General features: G+C 44.4%; 1 protein-coding gene across 1 annotated transcript in view; it reads left to right on the forward strand.

The window, feature by feature from the left end:
* LOC133620255 (alpha-1,6-mannosylglycoprotein 6-beta-N-acetylglucosaminyltransferase B-like) overlaps nt 1-16,160 on the forward strand; it is a 357,389-nt gene extending 341,229 nt beyond the window's left edge. The window contains exons 17-19 of the mRNA XM_072915959.1: nt 5,084-5,158; nt 12,897-13,168; nt 15,620-16,160. Coding sequence (XP_072772060.1) covers nt 5,084-5,158; nt 12,897-13,168; nt 15,620-15,818 — 546 coding nt within the window. The 3' untranslated portion in view covers nt 15,819-16,160. The remainder of the gene's footprint in view (nt 1-5,083; nt 5,159-12,896; nt 13,169-15,619) is intronic.
* The last annotated feature ends 235 nt before the right edge of the window (nt 16,161-16,395 follow it).

Raw genomic sequence — 16,395 nt, forward strand, 5'->3', positions numbered from 1 at the left:
TCACAAGGCTTCTTTCAGGAACAAAAACCTGCGAAATACCACAGAACTCAGCAAACACATTTGGGACCTCAAAGACAATAATGTTGAATATTCAATAACATGGCAAATTCTTGCATCCAGCACACCTTACAATAGTGGTAATAAAAGATGCAACCTATGCTTGAAAGAGAAACTGTTTATTATTTACCGTCCAGACCTGTCATCCCTCAACAAGCGCAGCGAAATTGTAACAGCATGCCGCCATAGACGGAAACACCTCCTAGGTAACACATGAGCCAATCACCACGCCCCTAGGCCAGCCTGTACCCACCCACTCTGTGCCCTATATAAACCATGGTATGCGAATGCTCCCATTAAAATCTCCTGACGATTGAGGGTACCCCCCCTCATGAAACAGGCCTGTAGAGATGAAATAGTCTTGTGATTTTTTCCCACACATACATATATATATATATATATATATATATTTTAGGCCATCCCTAACCTTGGTAGCTTCATATTTACAGGCGAGTGTTATTGACGCCTTTAACTGGCGGCATATTGATCAAATCGACTGCAGGCTCCATAAGACTGTCCTATCTGGTCTTCAGCATGATGAAACCTGAAGGGTCCGGCCTGTGACGGGGTCGACGCCCTGAGAGTACCACGACCTAAACACTTTGACCTGGGAAGTACGGCAATAACCATAAAATGCTGACAAGCATTTTTGCTTTCTGAGTTGGATCTTTCATAGACTTGTTGGGTTAAAACCACATCAGCTGTGGTCTCTTTGCACTCCCGTGGGAAAATATGAGGCTCCTTAGCAAATCAGATCTGTGAGGGAACCAAAACGGGTCCAATTCCCGGACGACCAAAAAAGTAGGGTCTGTCGGGTCGTCACTGGGAATGAACGTCCTAATTTCAAGGTTCAAGGTTTTATTCGTCGCATGCAGAGTACACCACAGTGAAATGCTTTTTTCCATGCTCTTCAGATATTGCGTACAGTGGGATCCAAACACTAGTTGCACAATCTAATACACTGAATACAAAAAATACAAACATTTGAATAGCTCTGATGTACATTAATTACAAGACAATAAGTTGCACAATAAGTCACAGTAGTTATGGTAGAAGTATCAGTACAAGTAAAAGTACAGTAGTCAAATACAGTATCAGTGCAATATCAAATAGTATAACAGTATATACAATATATACAGTATATACAGTATAGTAAGCAACACATATTAAGGCAGACCTGGGCAATTATCTTGACTCGGGGGCCACATTTAGAGAAAAAAATGTGTCTGGGGGCCAGTATATCTAATTTTAGGAACACTAATACAAAACCTCACAATAATGTCTGACTGAATGCTAAAATCGTTATGACAGACCACATTAAAAAACGGAACGGAATTTTAATTTTTTTTACTGAATGAGAAATCCAGAATGTACATGAAAATAAAGAATGTGGGATTTACAATATTAATTATGAAGGACAAAACACTAAATATTGACAACATATGAATGTCACACCCCCTCTCCATCCACATATTTTACAATCAAGCAAAACGCAACGCAACTATAGTTTAGAGGGCTCGGATTGTGCTAAAAAAACATATTTAGAAGGTCGGAAACAGTTTTTATAATATTTATTAATAATATTTGCGGGAATTAATTTACCACAGTCAGGCCTGGAACTAATCATCCGCGATAAACGACAGACTATATAATGAAAGTTATGTCAAAAATGGTATTGTAGCATGTATCAGTCAAAGTGGCCCTACTGCCACATAGTATGTGTCAAAGTGACCCTACTGCCACATAGTGTGTGTCAAAGTGGCCCTACTGCCACGTAGTGTGTGTCAAAGTGGCCCTACTGCCACATAGTGTGTGTCAAAGTGACCCTTCTGCCACATTGTGTGTGTGTCAAAGTGGCCCTACTGCCACAATGTGTGTCAAAGTGGCCCTACTGCCACATTGTGTGTTGAAATGGCCCTACTGCCACATAGTGTGTGTCAATGTGGCCCTACTGCCACATAGTGTATGTCAAAGTGGCCCTACTGCCACGAAGTGTGTGTCAAAGTGGCCCTACTGCCACATAGTGTGTGTCAAAGTGGCCCTACTGCCACATAGTGCGTGTCAAAGTGCCCCTACTGCCACATAGTATGTGTCAAAGTGGCCCTACTGCCACGAAGTGTGTGTCAAAGTGGCCCTACTGCCACAATGTGTGTCAAAGTGGCCCTACTGCCACATTGTGTGTCAAAGTGGCCCTATTGCCACATTGTGTCAAACTGGCCCTACTGCCACATAGTGTGTGTTAAAGTGACCCTACTGCCACATAGTGTATGTCAAAGTGGCCCTACTGCCACGAAGTGTGTGTCAAAGTGGCCCTACTGCCACATAGTGTGTGTCAAAGTGGCCCTACTGCCACATAGTGCGTGTCAAAGTGCCCCTACTGCCACATAGTGTGTGTCAATCTGGCCCTACTGCCACGAAGTGTGTGTCAAAGTGGCCCTACTGCCACAATGTGTGTCAAAGTGGCCCTACTGCCACATTGTGTGTCGACGTGGCCCTATTGCCACATAGTGTGTCAAAGTGGCCCTACTGCCACATAGTGTGTGTTAAAGTGACCCTACTGCCACATAGTGTGTCAAAGTGGCCCTACTGCCACAAAGTGTGTGTCAAAGTGGCCCTACTGCCACAAAGTGTGTGTCAAAGTGGCCCTACTGCCACAATGTGTGTCATATTGGCCCTACTGCCACATAGTGTGTGTCAAAGTGGCCCTACTGCCACATTGTGTGTCAAAGTGGCCCTTCTGTCACATTGTGTGTTGAAATGGCCCTACTGCCACATTGTGTGTCTCAAAGTAGCCCTACTGCCACGTAGTGTGTGTCAAAGTGGCCCTACTGCCACAAAGTGTGTGTCAAAGTGGCCCTACTGCCACAATGTGTGTCAAAGTGGCCCTACTGCCACATTGTGTGTGTCAAAGTGGCCCTGCTGCCACATAGTGCGTGTCAAAGTGCCCCTACTGCCACATAGTGTGTGTCAAAGTGGCCCTACTGCCACATAGTGTGTGTCAAAGTGGCCCTACTGCCACATAGTGTGTGTCAAAGTGGCCCTACTGCCACATAGTGTGTGTTAAAGTGGCCCTACTGCCACATAGTGTTTGTCAAAGTGGCCCTACTGCCACATAGTGTGTGTCATATTGGCCCTACTGCCACATTGTGTGTCAAAGTGACCCTACTGCCACATTGTGTGTCAAAGTGGCCCTACTGCCACAATGTGTGTGTCAAAGTGGCCCTACCGCCACATAGTGTGTGTCAAACTGGCCCTACTGCCACATAGTTTGTGTCAAAGTGGCCCCTACTGCCACAATGTGTCAAAGTGGCCCTATTGCCACATTGTGTGTGTCAAAGTGGCCCTACTGCCACATAGTGTGTGTCAAAGTGGCCCTACTGCCACATAGTGTGTGTCAAAGTCGCCCTACTGCCACATAGTGTGTGTCAAAGTGGCTCTACTGCCACATAGTGTGTGTCAAAGTGGCCCCTACTGCCATGATGTGTGTCAAAGTGGCCCTACTGCCACATTGTGTGTGTCAAAGTGGCCGTACTGCCACATAGTGTGTGTCAATGTGGCCCTACTGCCACAATGTGTGTCAAAATGGCCCTACTGCCACATTGTGTGTGTCAAAGTGGCCCTACTGCCACATTGCGTGTCAAAGTGGCCCTACTGCCACATTGTGTGTTGAAATGGCCCTACTGCCACATTGTGTGTGTCAAAGTAGCCCTACTGCCACGTAGTGTGTGTCAAAGTGGCCCTACTGCCACCTAGTGTGTGTCAAGGTGGCCCTACTGCCACAATGTGTGTCAAAGTGGCCCTACTGCCACATTGTGTGTGTCGAAGTGGCCCTACTGCCACAATGTTTGTCAGAGTGGCCCTACTGCCACATTGTGTGTGTCAAAATGGCCCTACTGCCACAATGTGTGTGTCAAAGTGGCCCTACTGCCACATAGTGTGTGTCAATCTGGCCCTACTGCCACGTTGTGTGTGTCAAATTGGCCCTACTGCCACATAGTGTGTGTCGATGTGGCCCTACTGCCACATAGTGTGTGTCAAAGTGGCCCTACTGCCACATTGTGTGTCATATTGGCCCTACTGCCACAATGTGTGTTGAAATAGCCCTACTGCCACGTAGTGTGTGTCAAAGTGGCCCTACTGCCACATAGTGTGTGTCAAAGTGGCCCTACTGCCACATAGTGTGTGTCAAAGTGGCCCTACTGCCACATAGTGTGTGTCCAAGTGGCCCTACTGCCACAATGTGTGTCAAAGTGGCCCTACTGTCACATAGTGTGTGTCGAAGTGGCCCTACGGCCACATTGTGTGTGTCAAGGTGGCCCTACTGCCACAATGTGTGTGTCAATTTGGCCCGACTGCCACATAGTGTGTGTCAAAGTGGCCCTAGTGCCACGAAGTGTGTGTCAAATTGGCCCTAGTGCCACGAAGTGTGTGTCAAAGTGGCCCTACTGCCACATAGTGTGTGTCAAAGTGGCCCTACTGCCACATAGTGTGTGTCAAATTGGCCCTACTGCCACATAGTGTGTGTCAAAGTGGCCCTAGTGCCACAAAGTGTGTGTCAAATTGGCCCTACTGCCACGTAGTGTGTGTCAAAGTGGCAAATGGAATTTATCGATCTGTGTTCTCTCTCGCGGAATTTCAGGACATGGCGTGCCATCCAGTGATTGACAGGCTTTAACAGCCATGTTAATAACGGCCCCCGGGGCCTCAGGACCCCGTCACTTTAATCCCAGGGTTGACATATTGATGAAGTCGCCACTAAAAATAATGAAATCAATTTTCCAAGCCGTCCATGTTTATGTATTGGCTCATACATTTTCATGTGGAACGATATCAGCCCTTCACAATTACGCTAATGAATACGTCTGCGTTGATTAAGTACCATGCTATGTGGCAGTAATTACACTCTTTGTGTGTGTGTGTGTGTGTGTGTGTGTGTGTGTGTGTGTGTGTGTGTGTGTGTGTGTGTGTGTGTGTGTGTGTGTGTGTGTGTGTGTGTGAGTGTGTGTGTGTGTGTGTGTGTGTGTAGGTGCAGCCTTTTCTTCCCTACGAGTACACCTGTGAGGGGATGCTGGAGAGAATCCATGCCTACATTCACCACCAGGTGGGTCAGCGTGCTCGCTCATCAAGACCTTAGGCCAGGGGGTGTTGGGGCCACAGACTGACAAGTCAAAGGACGCTTGAAACCAGTGCAATATGTAGATTTGTTTGTTTTTTTTAAAGACCTAGAAAATCTAATTTGCGGATGCTGAGGAGCCAAAGCCGAACAGAAATGCTAACAGTTAGCGCGATGGCCAGATAGCATCAAGTAAAATATAAGCAAAATGAGCTAAAAAAAAAAAAGTTAGCATGCGAACAGTAATATGCTAACACTAGCCCGCTTACAGATAGCATTTTTGAAATACCAAAATATATGACGGTATTCCTGCAAAATTTGCTAAAAACAAAAAGGCCACCATGCTAATGTTAGCATGCTAAAATACTAACTATAGCATGCGTCAAGCCCCAAAATATATTACTTTGCGCGATATATATATATATATATATATATATATATATATGTGTGTGTGTGTGTGTGTGTGTGTGTATGTTGTATGTATGTTTGTACAGTGAATGTATATGTACACGTATATGTATATGTACAGTATGTGTATATGTATGTTTGTACAGTGAATTTGCGTGTGGAAGTACGAACTTTGAGTACGTAGGTACTGTATGTACTGTATTTGGGGCGGTATAACTCGGTTGGTAGAGCGGCCGTGCCAGCAACTTGAGGGTTGCAGGTTCAATCCCCGCTTCCGCCATCCTAGTCACTGCCGTTGTGTCCTTGGGCAAGACACTTTACCCACCTGCTCCCAGTGCCACCCACACTGGTTTAAATGTAACTTAGATATTGGGTTTCACTATGTAAAGCGCTTTGAGTCACTTGAGAAAAAGCGCTATATAAATGTAATTCACTTCACTTCACTATTTGTGTATGTATGTGGGAGCGTAGGTATCTATGTATGTATGTATGAATAACAGTGTGTATGTGAGTATATGTGTATTTGTATGTACAATATATTTGACTCACAGTGTGTGTGGGAGCCAGAGTACAGCCCCAGCCACCCAGGGAGCCCAACCTACAAACAGCAGGTGTGGCGCCCAGGGAACCAGGGACCACCGGCCCCACACAGCCAGGCCGGCCAACGACAGGAACCCCAGAGCCCGGGAAAAATAATAATACAAATAAATAAATAATATTATTATAATAATAATAGTTATACATTAAAAAATAATTAAAAGAAGATCACAGACATGCTGACACACAAGGTCACTAACCCAGCATCTGGCCGACTTGCAGCACCTCGGAATACCATGCAGCACCAGGCTACCACAATAGACACGGGGACTAGACCCAGCTGGCCCCAACCAAGACGGGCACCCGGAAGGGATGGACGGTGGGACCCAGGAGCTCCAGACACGCAGCCCGGATGCAGTAGCCTGAGGCGCCAACCCAGAGCGTACCCCCAGAAATATACATATATATATATATATATATATATCCATCCATCCATCCATCCATCTTCTTCCGCTTATCTGAGGTCGGGTCGCGGGGGCAGCAGCCTAAGCAGGGAAGCCCAGACTTCCCTCTCCCCAGCCACTTCGTCCAGCTCTTCCTGTGGGACCCCGAGGCGTTCCCAGGCCAGCCGGGAGACATAGTCTTCCCAACGTGTCCTGGGTCTTCCCCGCGGCCTCCTACTGGTCGGACGTGCCCTAAACACCTCCTAGGGAGGCGTTCGGGTGGCATCCTGACCAGATGCCCGAACCACCTCATCTGGCTCCTCTCGATGTGGAGGAGCAGCGGCTTTACTTTGAGCCCCCCCCCCCCCCGGATGGCAGAGCTTCTCACCCTATCTCTAAGGGAGAGCCCCGCCACCCGGCGGAGGAAACTCATTTCGGCCGCTTGTACCCGTGATCTTGTCCTTTCGGTCATAACCCAAAGCTCATGACCATAGGTGAGGATGGGAACGTAGATCGACCGGTAAATTGAGAGCTTTGCCTTCCGGCTCAGCTCCTTCTTCACCACACACGACAGGCGGATCGATACAGCGTCCGCATTACTGAAGACGCCGCACCGATCCGCCTGTCGATCTCACGATCCACTCTTCCCTCACTCGTGAACAAGACTCCGAGGTACTTGAACTCCTCCACTTGGGGCAAGATCTCCTCCCCAACCCGGAGATGGCACTCCACCCTTTTCCGGGCGAGAACCATGGACTCGGACTTGGAGGTGCTGATTCTCATCCCAGTCGCTTCACACTCGGCTGCGAACCGATCCAGCGAGAGCTGAAGATCCTGGCCAGATGAAGCCATCAGGACCACATCATCTGCAAAAAGCAGAGACCTAATCCTGTAGCCACCAAACCGGATCCCCTCAACGCCTTGACTGCGCCTAGAAATTCTGTCCATAAAAGTTATGAACAGAATCGGTGACAAAGGGCAGCCTTGGCGGAGTCCAACCCTCACTGGAAACGTGTCCGACTTACTGCCGGCAATGCGGACCAAGCTCTGGCACTGAGCATACAGGGAGCGGACTGCCACAATCAGACAGTCCGATACCCCATACTCTCTGAGCACTCCCCCAGGACTTCCCGAGGGACACGGTCGAATGCCTTCTCCAAGTCCACAAAACACATGTAGACTGGTTGGGCAAACTCCCATGCACCCTCAAGGACCCTGCCGAGAGTATAGAGCTGGTCCACAGTTCCACGACCAGGACGTGCGTAGCCTCCTCTCCAGTACACCTGAATAGACCTTACCGGGAAGGCTGAGGAGTGTGATCCCACGATAGTTAGAGCACACCCTCCGGTTCCCCTTCTTAAAGAGAGGAACCACCACCCCGGTCTGCCAATCCAGAGGTACCGCCCCCGATGTCCACACGATGCTGCAGAGTCTTGTCAACCAAGACAGCCCCACAGCATCCAGAGCCTTAAGGAACTCTGGGCGGATCTCATCTACCCCCGGGGCCTTGCCACCGAGGAGCTTTTTAACTACCTCAGCAACCTCAGCCCCAGAAATAGGAGAGCCCACCACAGAGTCCCCAGGCACTGCTTCCTCATAGGAAGACGTGTTGGTGGGATTGAGGAGGTCTTCGAAGTATTCCCTCCACCGATCCACAACATCCGCAGTCGAGGTCAGCAGAACACCATCCTCGCCATACACGGTGTTGAAAGTGCACTGCTTCCCCTTCCTGAGGCGGCGGATGGTGGTCCAGAATTGCTTCGAAGCCGTCCGGAAGTCGTTTTCCATGGCTTCCCCGAACTCCTCCCATGTCCGAGTTTTTGCTTCTGCGACCGCTGAAGCAGCACACCGCTTGGCCTGTCGGTACCTGTCCGCTGCTTCAGGAGTCCTATGAGCCAAAAGAACCCGATAGGACTCCTTCTTCAGCTTGACGGCATCCCTCACCGCCGGTGTCCACCAACGGGTTCGAGGATTACCGCCACGACAAGCACCAACTACCTTGCGGCCACAGCTCCAATCAGCCGCCTCGACAATAGAGGTGCGGAACATGGTCCATTCGGACTCAATGTCCAGCACCTCCCTCGTGACATGTTCAAAGTTCTTCCGGAGGTGGGAATTGAAACTCTCTCTGACAGGAGACTCTGCCAGACGTTCCCAGCAAACCCTCACAATGCGTTTGGGCCTGCCAGGTCTGTCCGGCATCCTCCCCCACCATCGCAGCCAACTCACCACCAGGTGGTGATCGGTAGAAAGCTCCGCCCCTCTCTTCACCCGAGTGTCCAAAACATGAGGCCGCAAATCCGATGACACAACTACAAAGTCGATCATGGAACTGCGGCCTATGGTGTCCTGGTGCCAAGTGCACATATGGACACCCTTATGTTTGAACATGGTGTTCGTTATGGACAATCTGTGATGGGCACAAAAGTCCAATAACAAAACACCGCTCGGGTTCAGATCCGGACAGCCATTCTTCCCAATCACGCCTCTCCAGGTTTCACTGTCGTTGCCAACATGAGCATTGAAGTCCCCCAGTAGAACGAGGGAATCACCCGGGGGAGCACTCTCAAGTACTCCCTCGAGTGAATCCAAAAAGGGTGGGTACTCTGAGCTGCGGTTTGGCGCGTAAGCGCAAACCACAGTCAGGACCCGTTCCCCCACCCGAAGGCGGAGGGAAGCTACCCTCTCCTCCACCGGGTTGAACTCCAACGTACAGGCTCTGAGCCGAGGGGCAACAAGAATTGCCACCCCAGCCCGTCGCCTCTCATTGCCGGCAACGCCAGAGTGGAAGAGAGTCCAGCCCCTCTCGAGAGAACTGGTTCCAGAGCCCTTGCTGTGCGTCGAAGTGAGTCCGACTATATCCAGCCGGAACTTCTCCACCTCGCGCACTAGCTCAGGCTCCTTCCCCCCCAGCGAGGTGACGTTCCACGTCCCAAGAGCTAGCTTCTGTAGCCGAGGATCGGACCGCCAAGTGCCCTGCCTTCGGCTTCCGCCCAGCTCACATCGCACCCGACCTCTATGACCCCTGCTATGGGTGGTGAGCCCATTGGAGGGGGGACCCACGTTGCCTCTTCGGGCTGTTCCCGGCCGGGCCCCATGGGGACAGGCCCGGCCACCAGGCGCTCGCCATCGTGCCCCATCTCCGGGCCTGGCTCCAGAGGGGGGCCCCGGTGACCCGCGTCCGGGCGAGGGAAATCTGGGTCCTTGATTTTTATTTTTCATGGAGGTCTTCAAGCTGCTCTTTGTCTGATCCCTCACCTAGGACCAGTTTGTCTTGGGAGTCCCTACCAGGGGGCATAAAGCCCCCGGACAACATAGCTCCTAGGATCATTGGGACACGCAAACTCCTCTACCACGTTAAGGTGGCAGCTCAGAGAGGAGTATATATATATATATATATATATATATATATATATATATATATATATATATATATATATATATATATATATATAATAAATTAAATTCAACCTGAAAATAAAAGAGTGCACTTAATACACTGATGGATTTTTCAACATTCAACATCACGACTTGATTAGTCAGTTTCAACATGAATTGTTTCAAGTACAAACCTTTGGACCTAACTTATTATATACATAACATTTTACACACACACACACACACACACACACACTTGTTTTATTTACACTTTTATTAGCGTCTTTTTTCCATGATTCTGTATGTTGTCGTGTTGTCACTCACACCTCTGACTTGTTTTCCAGCCCCTCTGGCACTTTCTTCTTGTTCTGGTCATATTTTATTCATCAAAGGCCGCTCAGCCTCTTCCTCTTTGCTTTCATGTTGGTGTCAACACAAACACACTATTTGATTCATATTTGTATTTGTTTTATTTATATATATATATATATATATATATATATATATATATATATATATATATATATATATATATATATATATATATATGTATATATATATGTATATATGTGTGTGTATATATGTATATATGTGTGTGTATATATGTGTGTGTGTGTGTGTGTGTGTGTGTGTGTGTATATCAAACCAATATAACAAGGGTGTAATAGCTCAACAATATCTTTTTATCCAAAAAACACAACATTACAGCAAGTTTAAAGGTCAACATGCACACACAAACACGCGCTTCAAAACGTTAACAACCCTGTTGTTAAAATACAAAAAATATATATACTGTATAAATCATTTTACTTTCTGTCAGCTAATATTTGTGGCATGGTTGAACACTCTGGCAGTTTCGGAGTGATAAATGGTCAGTGGCTTCACGTAGTTATCGCTAGCCTTAGCACAAACTAGCAGTGTGAGGCGATCCTTCATCGGCTTGTGTCTCGGTAGTGCCTTCTCCTTCGTTGTAATAAAAGTCCGCTGTGGCATATTTTTCTGTCTCATCACAATTAAAGACTTTTTAAAGTATAAATCCACACTTCGCTGATAAAACCCCGAAACTGAAGGTGCTCCAATCCGGAGGCTAGCTAGCTAAAATGCTAGCGCAAAGCATGTCTTGCAGCCTGACGCTATACAGCGAGACTGTGAGATTTAAAGCGTATCTGATTACGCTAAGTGATATTTAAGACAGACTGATGGAGCTCTGGCTGGCGCAAGGTAAGACAATTGTGGAAATAAATTACCACTCGCTTTTGTAGCTCTTTTGAAATGGTCGCACCGGCGTGTACAGGGCGATGTTGCAAAAAGAGGCATTCGTAAATCGAGGCTCGACCGTACTACTACGAAGAAATAATGAACAACAACTCAATGATTGAAGTGACAATCTTGCAATCCTACAAACACGTTTGTGGACAAGGAGACTACAGCCATGGAAGGACCTTCAATCTCTTTATTAACTGGCGCTAACACAATCCAGTGAAAAGACAACACTGCTCGCGGCTTACTTCCACTGCCAAGCTGACAAAAACAGCCGAGCTCAAATGCTGCTTGGCAACCGGCACCGCCTTTTTTTTTTTTTTTTTTTTTTTTCATTTTATTTTTTATTGACATCCAGCATCAGACATTCCTATCCATTACATCATATTCACATATAACTGTTGTCTGCCCTAAATGTCAAAATATTTTTTGTTTATATCCCCACCACACCACCCCCCCAAAAAAAAAGAAACAGCAAAAAAAACAAAGTACTATCTACAAATACATCAATTAAATAAACAAAAAAGAAATAATAATACATTAATAATAATAATCAGAAATAAAATTTAAAAAAAAAAAATATATATATATATATATATATACATACATACATACATACACACACACATATATGTATGTATATATATATATATATATATATATATATATATATATATACATACAGATATAGGGAGTAATCTTTTTTTACATTTTTTTTAAGCAGTACAATCACTAATTCGAAAAATTTAAGTCAGGCTTATGGGGCGTGACATAATTGACCCAGTTTTCCTAGTATGAAGTAAATTTCTCCGATTTATAATGAATAAAGGCAGTTATCTTCTCCATTTTATATATGTCCATTGTTGTTTCCATCCATTGCTTCAAAGTTGGGCTCTCCTCGGATATCCATTTCCTAGTAATGGTCTTTTTACAAGCCACCAGTAGGATATTCATTAAGTGTTTGTCTTTCTTCAGCCAGTCATGAGGTACATGTCCAAAAAACAAAGTTTTACTTTCAAGGGGTATTTCACGTTTGAAAATATCCTGTAGCGCTTGGTGTATCTCTTTCCAATAGTCCTTTATGGCGTGTGCGTGTGCGCCTTTTAAAGGTGCACACGCACTCTGCTCTCATGAAACGTCTCTCAACTGCATTGCCAGGTATTTGAAGTTTTCTATCTTTAAGTAACGCATTAACTACTTTTCCTAGTAATTATTTACATGTATTAAAGAGTCATTATGTTAGTAAATGTTTAAGTTTTTGGTAATGTAACGAGTAACTATAAGCCAATACTTTTAAAAAGCAACACTAATGACGACTTTGCTCTCTTGCTTTGCAACCCGAACGAGCAGAGCAACAGGTTGCTTGTCAAAAATAAAAAATGTCTGCCTTTCCCTGTTTTAAACACAGAAGAAGAGGATATGCAAGGAGACCGGAGGACTAGTTATTGCCTGTGGGCTGCGGAGCCGCTTTAATAAACGGCTCTGGAGGCCACAGGGACATGTCAGGGAAATGTTATTACCTGAGTCTTATGAATAAATCCAGCTGGAGGGGAATCTAATCCAAGCTCTCGCAGGAGCCTAATTCTGTTTTCACTTCTCATTGTAGTGGAATAATAACTGAATGCATGATTGAAAGTTTGACAAGCACTCGTCATTTTGTGCTGTAATGCCAGTTTTGTTGGTCATGTACCCACCTGCAGGACTTTTGTTCTCCCGAAGCTCCGTTTCCTCCCGTCAACTCTTCCCGGGTCTGGCAGGGCAGCCCACTGGCTCCTTTCATGCTGCTGCCCAACTCCAGCGTGCTGACGTGGGCGACCAACGCCACCTCCCACGCGTCCTGGCCTCCCCTCAGCGCTCTGCAGCTCTTGGCGTCGCAGCAGGACCAGTCGTGCGTGAAGGCCTGCCAGGACGCCGGCCTGATCTGCGAACCCGCCTTGTATCGCTTCGTCAACATCAAGGAGGCCTTCGCCGCGTAAGATGTGCTCTCATTTGAATCACCTTGAATGTGGCCTGTGTGTCCTGGTTGTTGCAGCACATGAACTGACGTGTTTAAACCATGCAGGGGCCATTTCTATATCATGTCCTTTTCAAAAGCAATACAATAGATTTTTTTATTTTATTTTTTCATTTTTTATTATAAAGCTCTGGTTCTAGGGACCTGGGAGGGTCTCAGTTATAAAAATGTTAAAATTAAGTCATATATGTGATGTAGAATATTTGATGTGAAGTAAAGGGAGCCTCAAAAAGGTCAATAGTTCATAAACATTTATTTACATTTTTAAAATATTTTTGTTCGGCAATGACGGTTTAAAAAAATAATACCACTAAAATTCATAAATGTTTAGAAAAATAAATAATATATATATATATATATATATATATATATATATATATATATATATATATATATATGGCATTTTTTTATACATATGTATGTATGAAAAAAAAATGATATATATATATATTGTTTTTTTAAACGTTTGAATCTCTATCATGTTTGTTGACATAAGTTTAGACTTATATTTTTTAAATATTTTATGCTCTTTTGGTCAAAGAAAACATAAAAACATGCAGTTTTTTTACCCCCCAAAATTTTTGGGGTTTAAAAAAATAATACCACTAAAATTCATAAGTGTTTAGGAAAAAATAAATAAATAAATAAAATAAAAAATAAAACAAATATAAAACATATATATATATATTATTTGTTTGAATCTCTATCAGGTTTGTTTGTTTGAGCCTCAAAAATGTAAACAATTCACAACAATTGATTTTGATTCTTTAATATTTTTGTTTTGCAATGACGGTTTAAAAAAAAAACCCACTAAATTTAAAAGTGTTTAGAAAAACTAAATATATCTATATACATTTTTTTATTAATTTTTTACTTTCAACGCTTTCATTTCTATATCAGAGTTTTTTTGGTCTGTTTTGTGTTCTTTTTGTCAAAGAAAACTTTTTCATGGCAAACAGACAAAATATGCAATATGTTTCCCAAAAAATATTTAAAAATAAAATATTTTGCGCAAAGTAATTGTATCCTCACAAAGGTAAATAATTTCATCACAGCATTAGTTTTGAGGGGGTTGGTGCACTAATTGTAAGTGTATCTTGTGTTTTTTATGTTGATTTAATTAGAAGAAAAAAAAAAAATATATATATATATATATATATATATATGTATATATGTGTATGTATATATATATATATATATACATACTTTTTTTTTTTTTTTTTTGGAAAACATGCTTGAAACTAGAACATCAAGTGTTGCAAAGCTGTGTCATTAACACTCACAAGTATAAAACTACTTTTTTTTAAAGTAATAATTTCTTACTTAAAGGATGAAAAAAAAATCATGATTTTGACACAATTGTGTCTCATAATTAAAACAGATGACAGCCAAATCGACTTTGCTGTTTTATTTGCAATGAAACAATAAAAAATACATACTCTTATAGTAGTACAGTTGGCACCAGTACAGCAAACTGACAGTTAATATTCAAACATTTAACATGTGACATTTCACACAATTTTGAACAGAAATAGTTCATGCACATTCAGATGAATTCTTCAAAATTACAATAAAAAAAAAATTTGGCCGAGGGCCGGGCTGTATATATGCGCACTAATTGCTTGAAAGAGCAAGCACTTGGCGTGATGATGTCATGTTATCGATGGAAAAATGCATTTTTAGACCATATGATTTGCCTGAGCGGCTAGTAGACCCCGAGAGTAACAAGCGGTTGCCTTGTTGACTTTCCATTAAGAAAAATTAACTAGTTTTTAGTATAAGTTTGCTGGTTTCAAGAAATGTAATGCCGAGCGCATATCATTATGTCAAGATAATGGCACTAGCATTTACTTAATTTAAGAATATTTTTCAACATATTGAGCAAAGAGGTCTCACTTTTTTTTTTCTACCAAGAAAAGTTCACTTATTAGTGATAATATACTTATTTTAAGGTATTTTTGGGTTCATTGAGGTTAGCTAATTTTACTTGTTTTGGAAAGCCTTGACAAGCCAAATTTTCTTGTTCTACTGGCAGATCATTTTGCTTAGTTCAAATAAAATACCCCTAATTTTTGTATTTTTCTTTCTTTCTTTTTTTACCACTGACTTTTTGCAGTGTGCTGTTTTACTGTCATTACGTATGTCTAGTTGTTGCGCTATTGTGTGCTTGGCTGTCGTGTAGCCGCTCGCTCCTCGTTAGCTTTTTTTTAAGCAACTTTGGTGATTGTGTGTTAATTGGAGGACACTCCGATGTGAAGTGGTTAGTAAACGCGCTGCTTGCATCGCACTTTTGACATGTGATACTTGCTTTGTATTATGGGTAATTGTGTGTGTTCCACTGTATTATTCATTGTTTTGCAAGCTGTCTTCATCAGAAACAACAAAGATCATTTTGTCTGTCCTCCCAAGGCTGGACTTCCAGTGTGCGGCCTTGGAGTCGGAGACCAACCACCTGTTCCCCGCCTTCTCGGCAGAGACCGCCGAGTGTGGCCTGCAGGAGGACCCCCTGCTGTTTAGCTGCGCAGGCGCCAGTGCCAAGTACCAGCGACTCTGCCCCTGTAGGGACTACAGGGACGGGCAGGTGGCGCTGTGCAGAGATTGCTTATGACCGGAGGGAGGACACAGCAGGTAGCTTCGGTCAAAAGTTTTGTTTTGACCTGGCCTTACCAAAGTAGGTAAGGTAGTACGTAAAAAGAAAAACTCTCAGGGATTTGCATGATTGTCATTTGAATCTGGCTCCAGGTTAAAAGCAGGGGTGTCCAAACCTTTCCCACTGAGGGCCACACTGAAAAACTAAAGCATGCGGGGGCCATTTTGATATTTTTCATTTTCAAAACCAATACAACATATTAGAGATGCGCGGATAGGCAATTATTTCATCCGCAACCGCATCAGAAAGTCGTCAACCATCCGCCATCCACCCGATGTAACATTTGATCAGAACCGCACCCGCCCGTTGTTATATATCTAATATAGACGATGCAAGGCATTAGTGAGGTTATAAAGCTTTTGCCTGTTAAAGAAAGGAGACTGATCCAATGCAGCACAGACATTCGCGTGCCACGATGTCACGACCCAGACGCACACCAGTGCGCAATCATATGGGAGCCGCGCTGAGCGCACCTCCAAGCGCGTCTCGCTGCCGGCGACGGCCGGGTATGGGCCCGACGCTCCAGCGCCATCCA

Source organism: Nerophis lumbriciformis, linkage group LG24, assembly GCF_033978685.3.
Source record: "Nerophis lumbriciformis linkage group LG24, RoL_Nlum_v2.1, whole genome shotgun sequence".
In the NCBI taxonomy this organism is placed as follows: Eukaryota; Metazoa; Chordata; class Actinopteri; order Syngnathiformes; family Syngnathidae; genus Nerophis; species Nerophis lumbriciformis.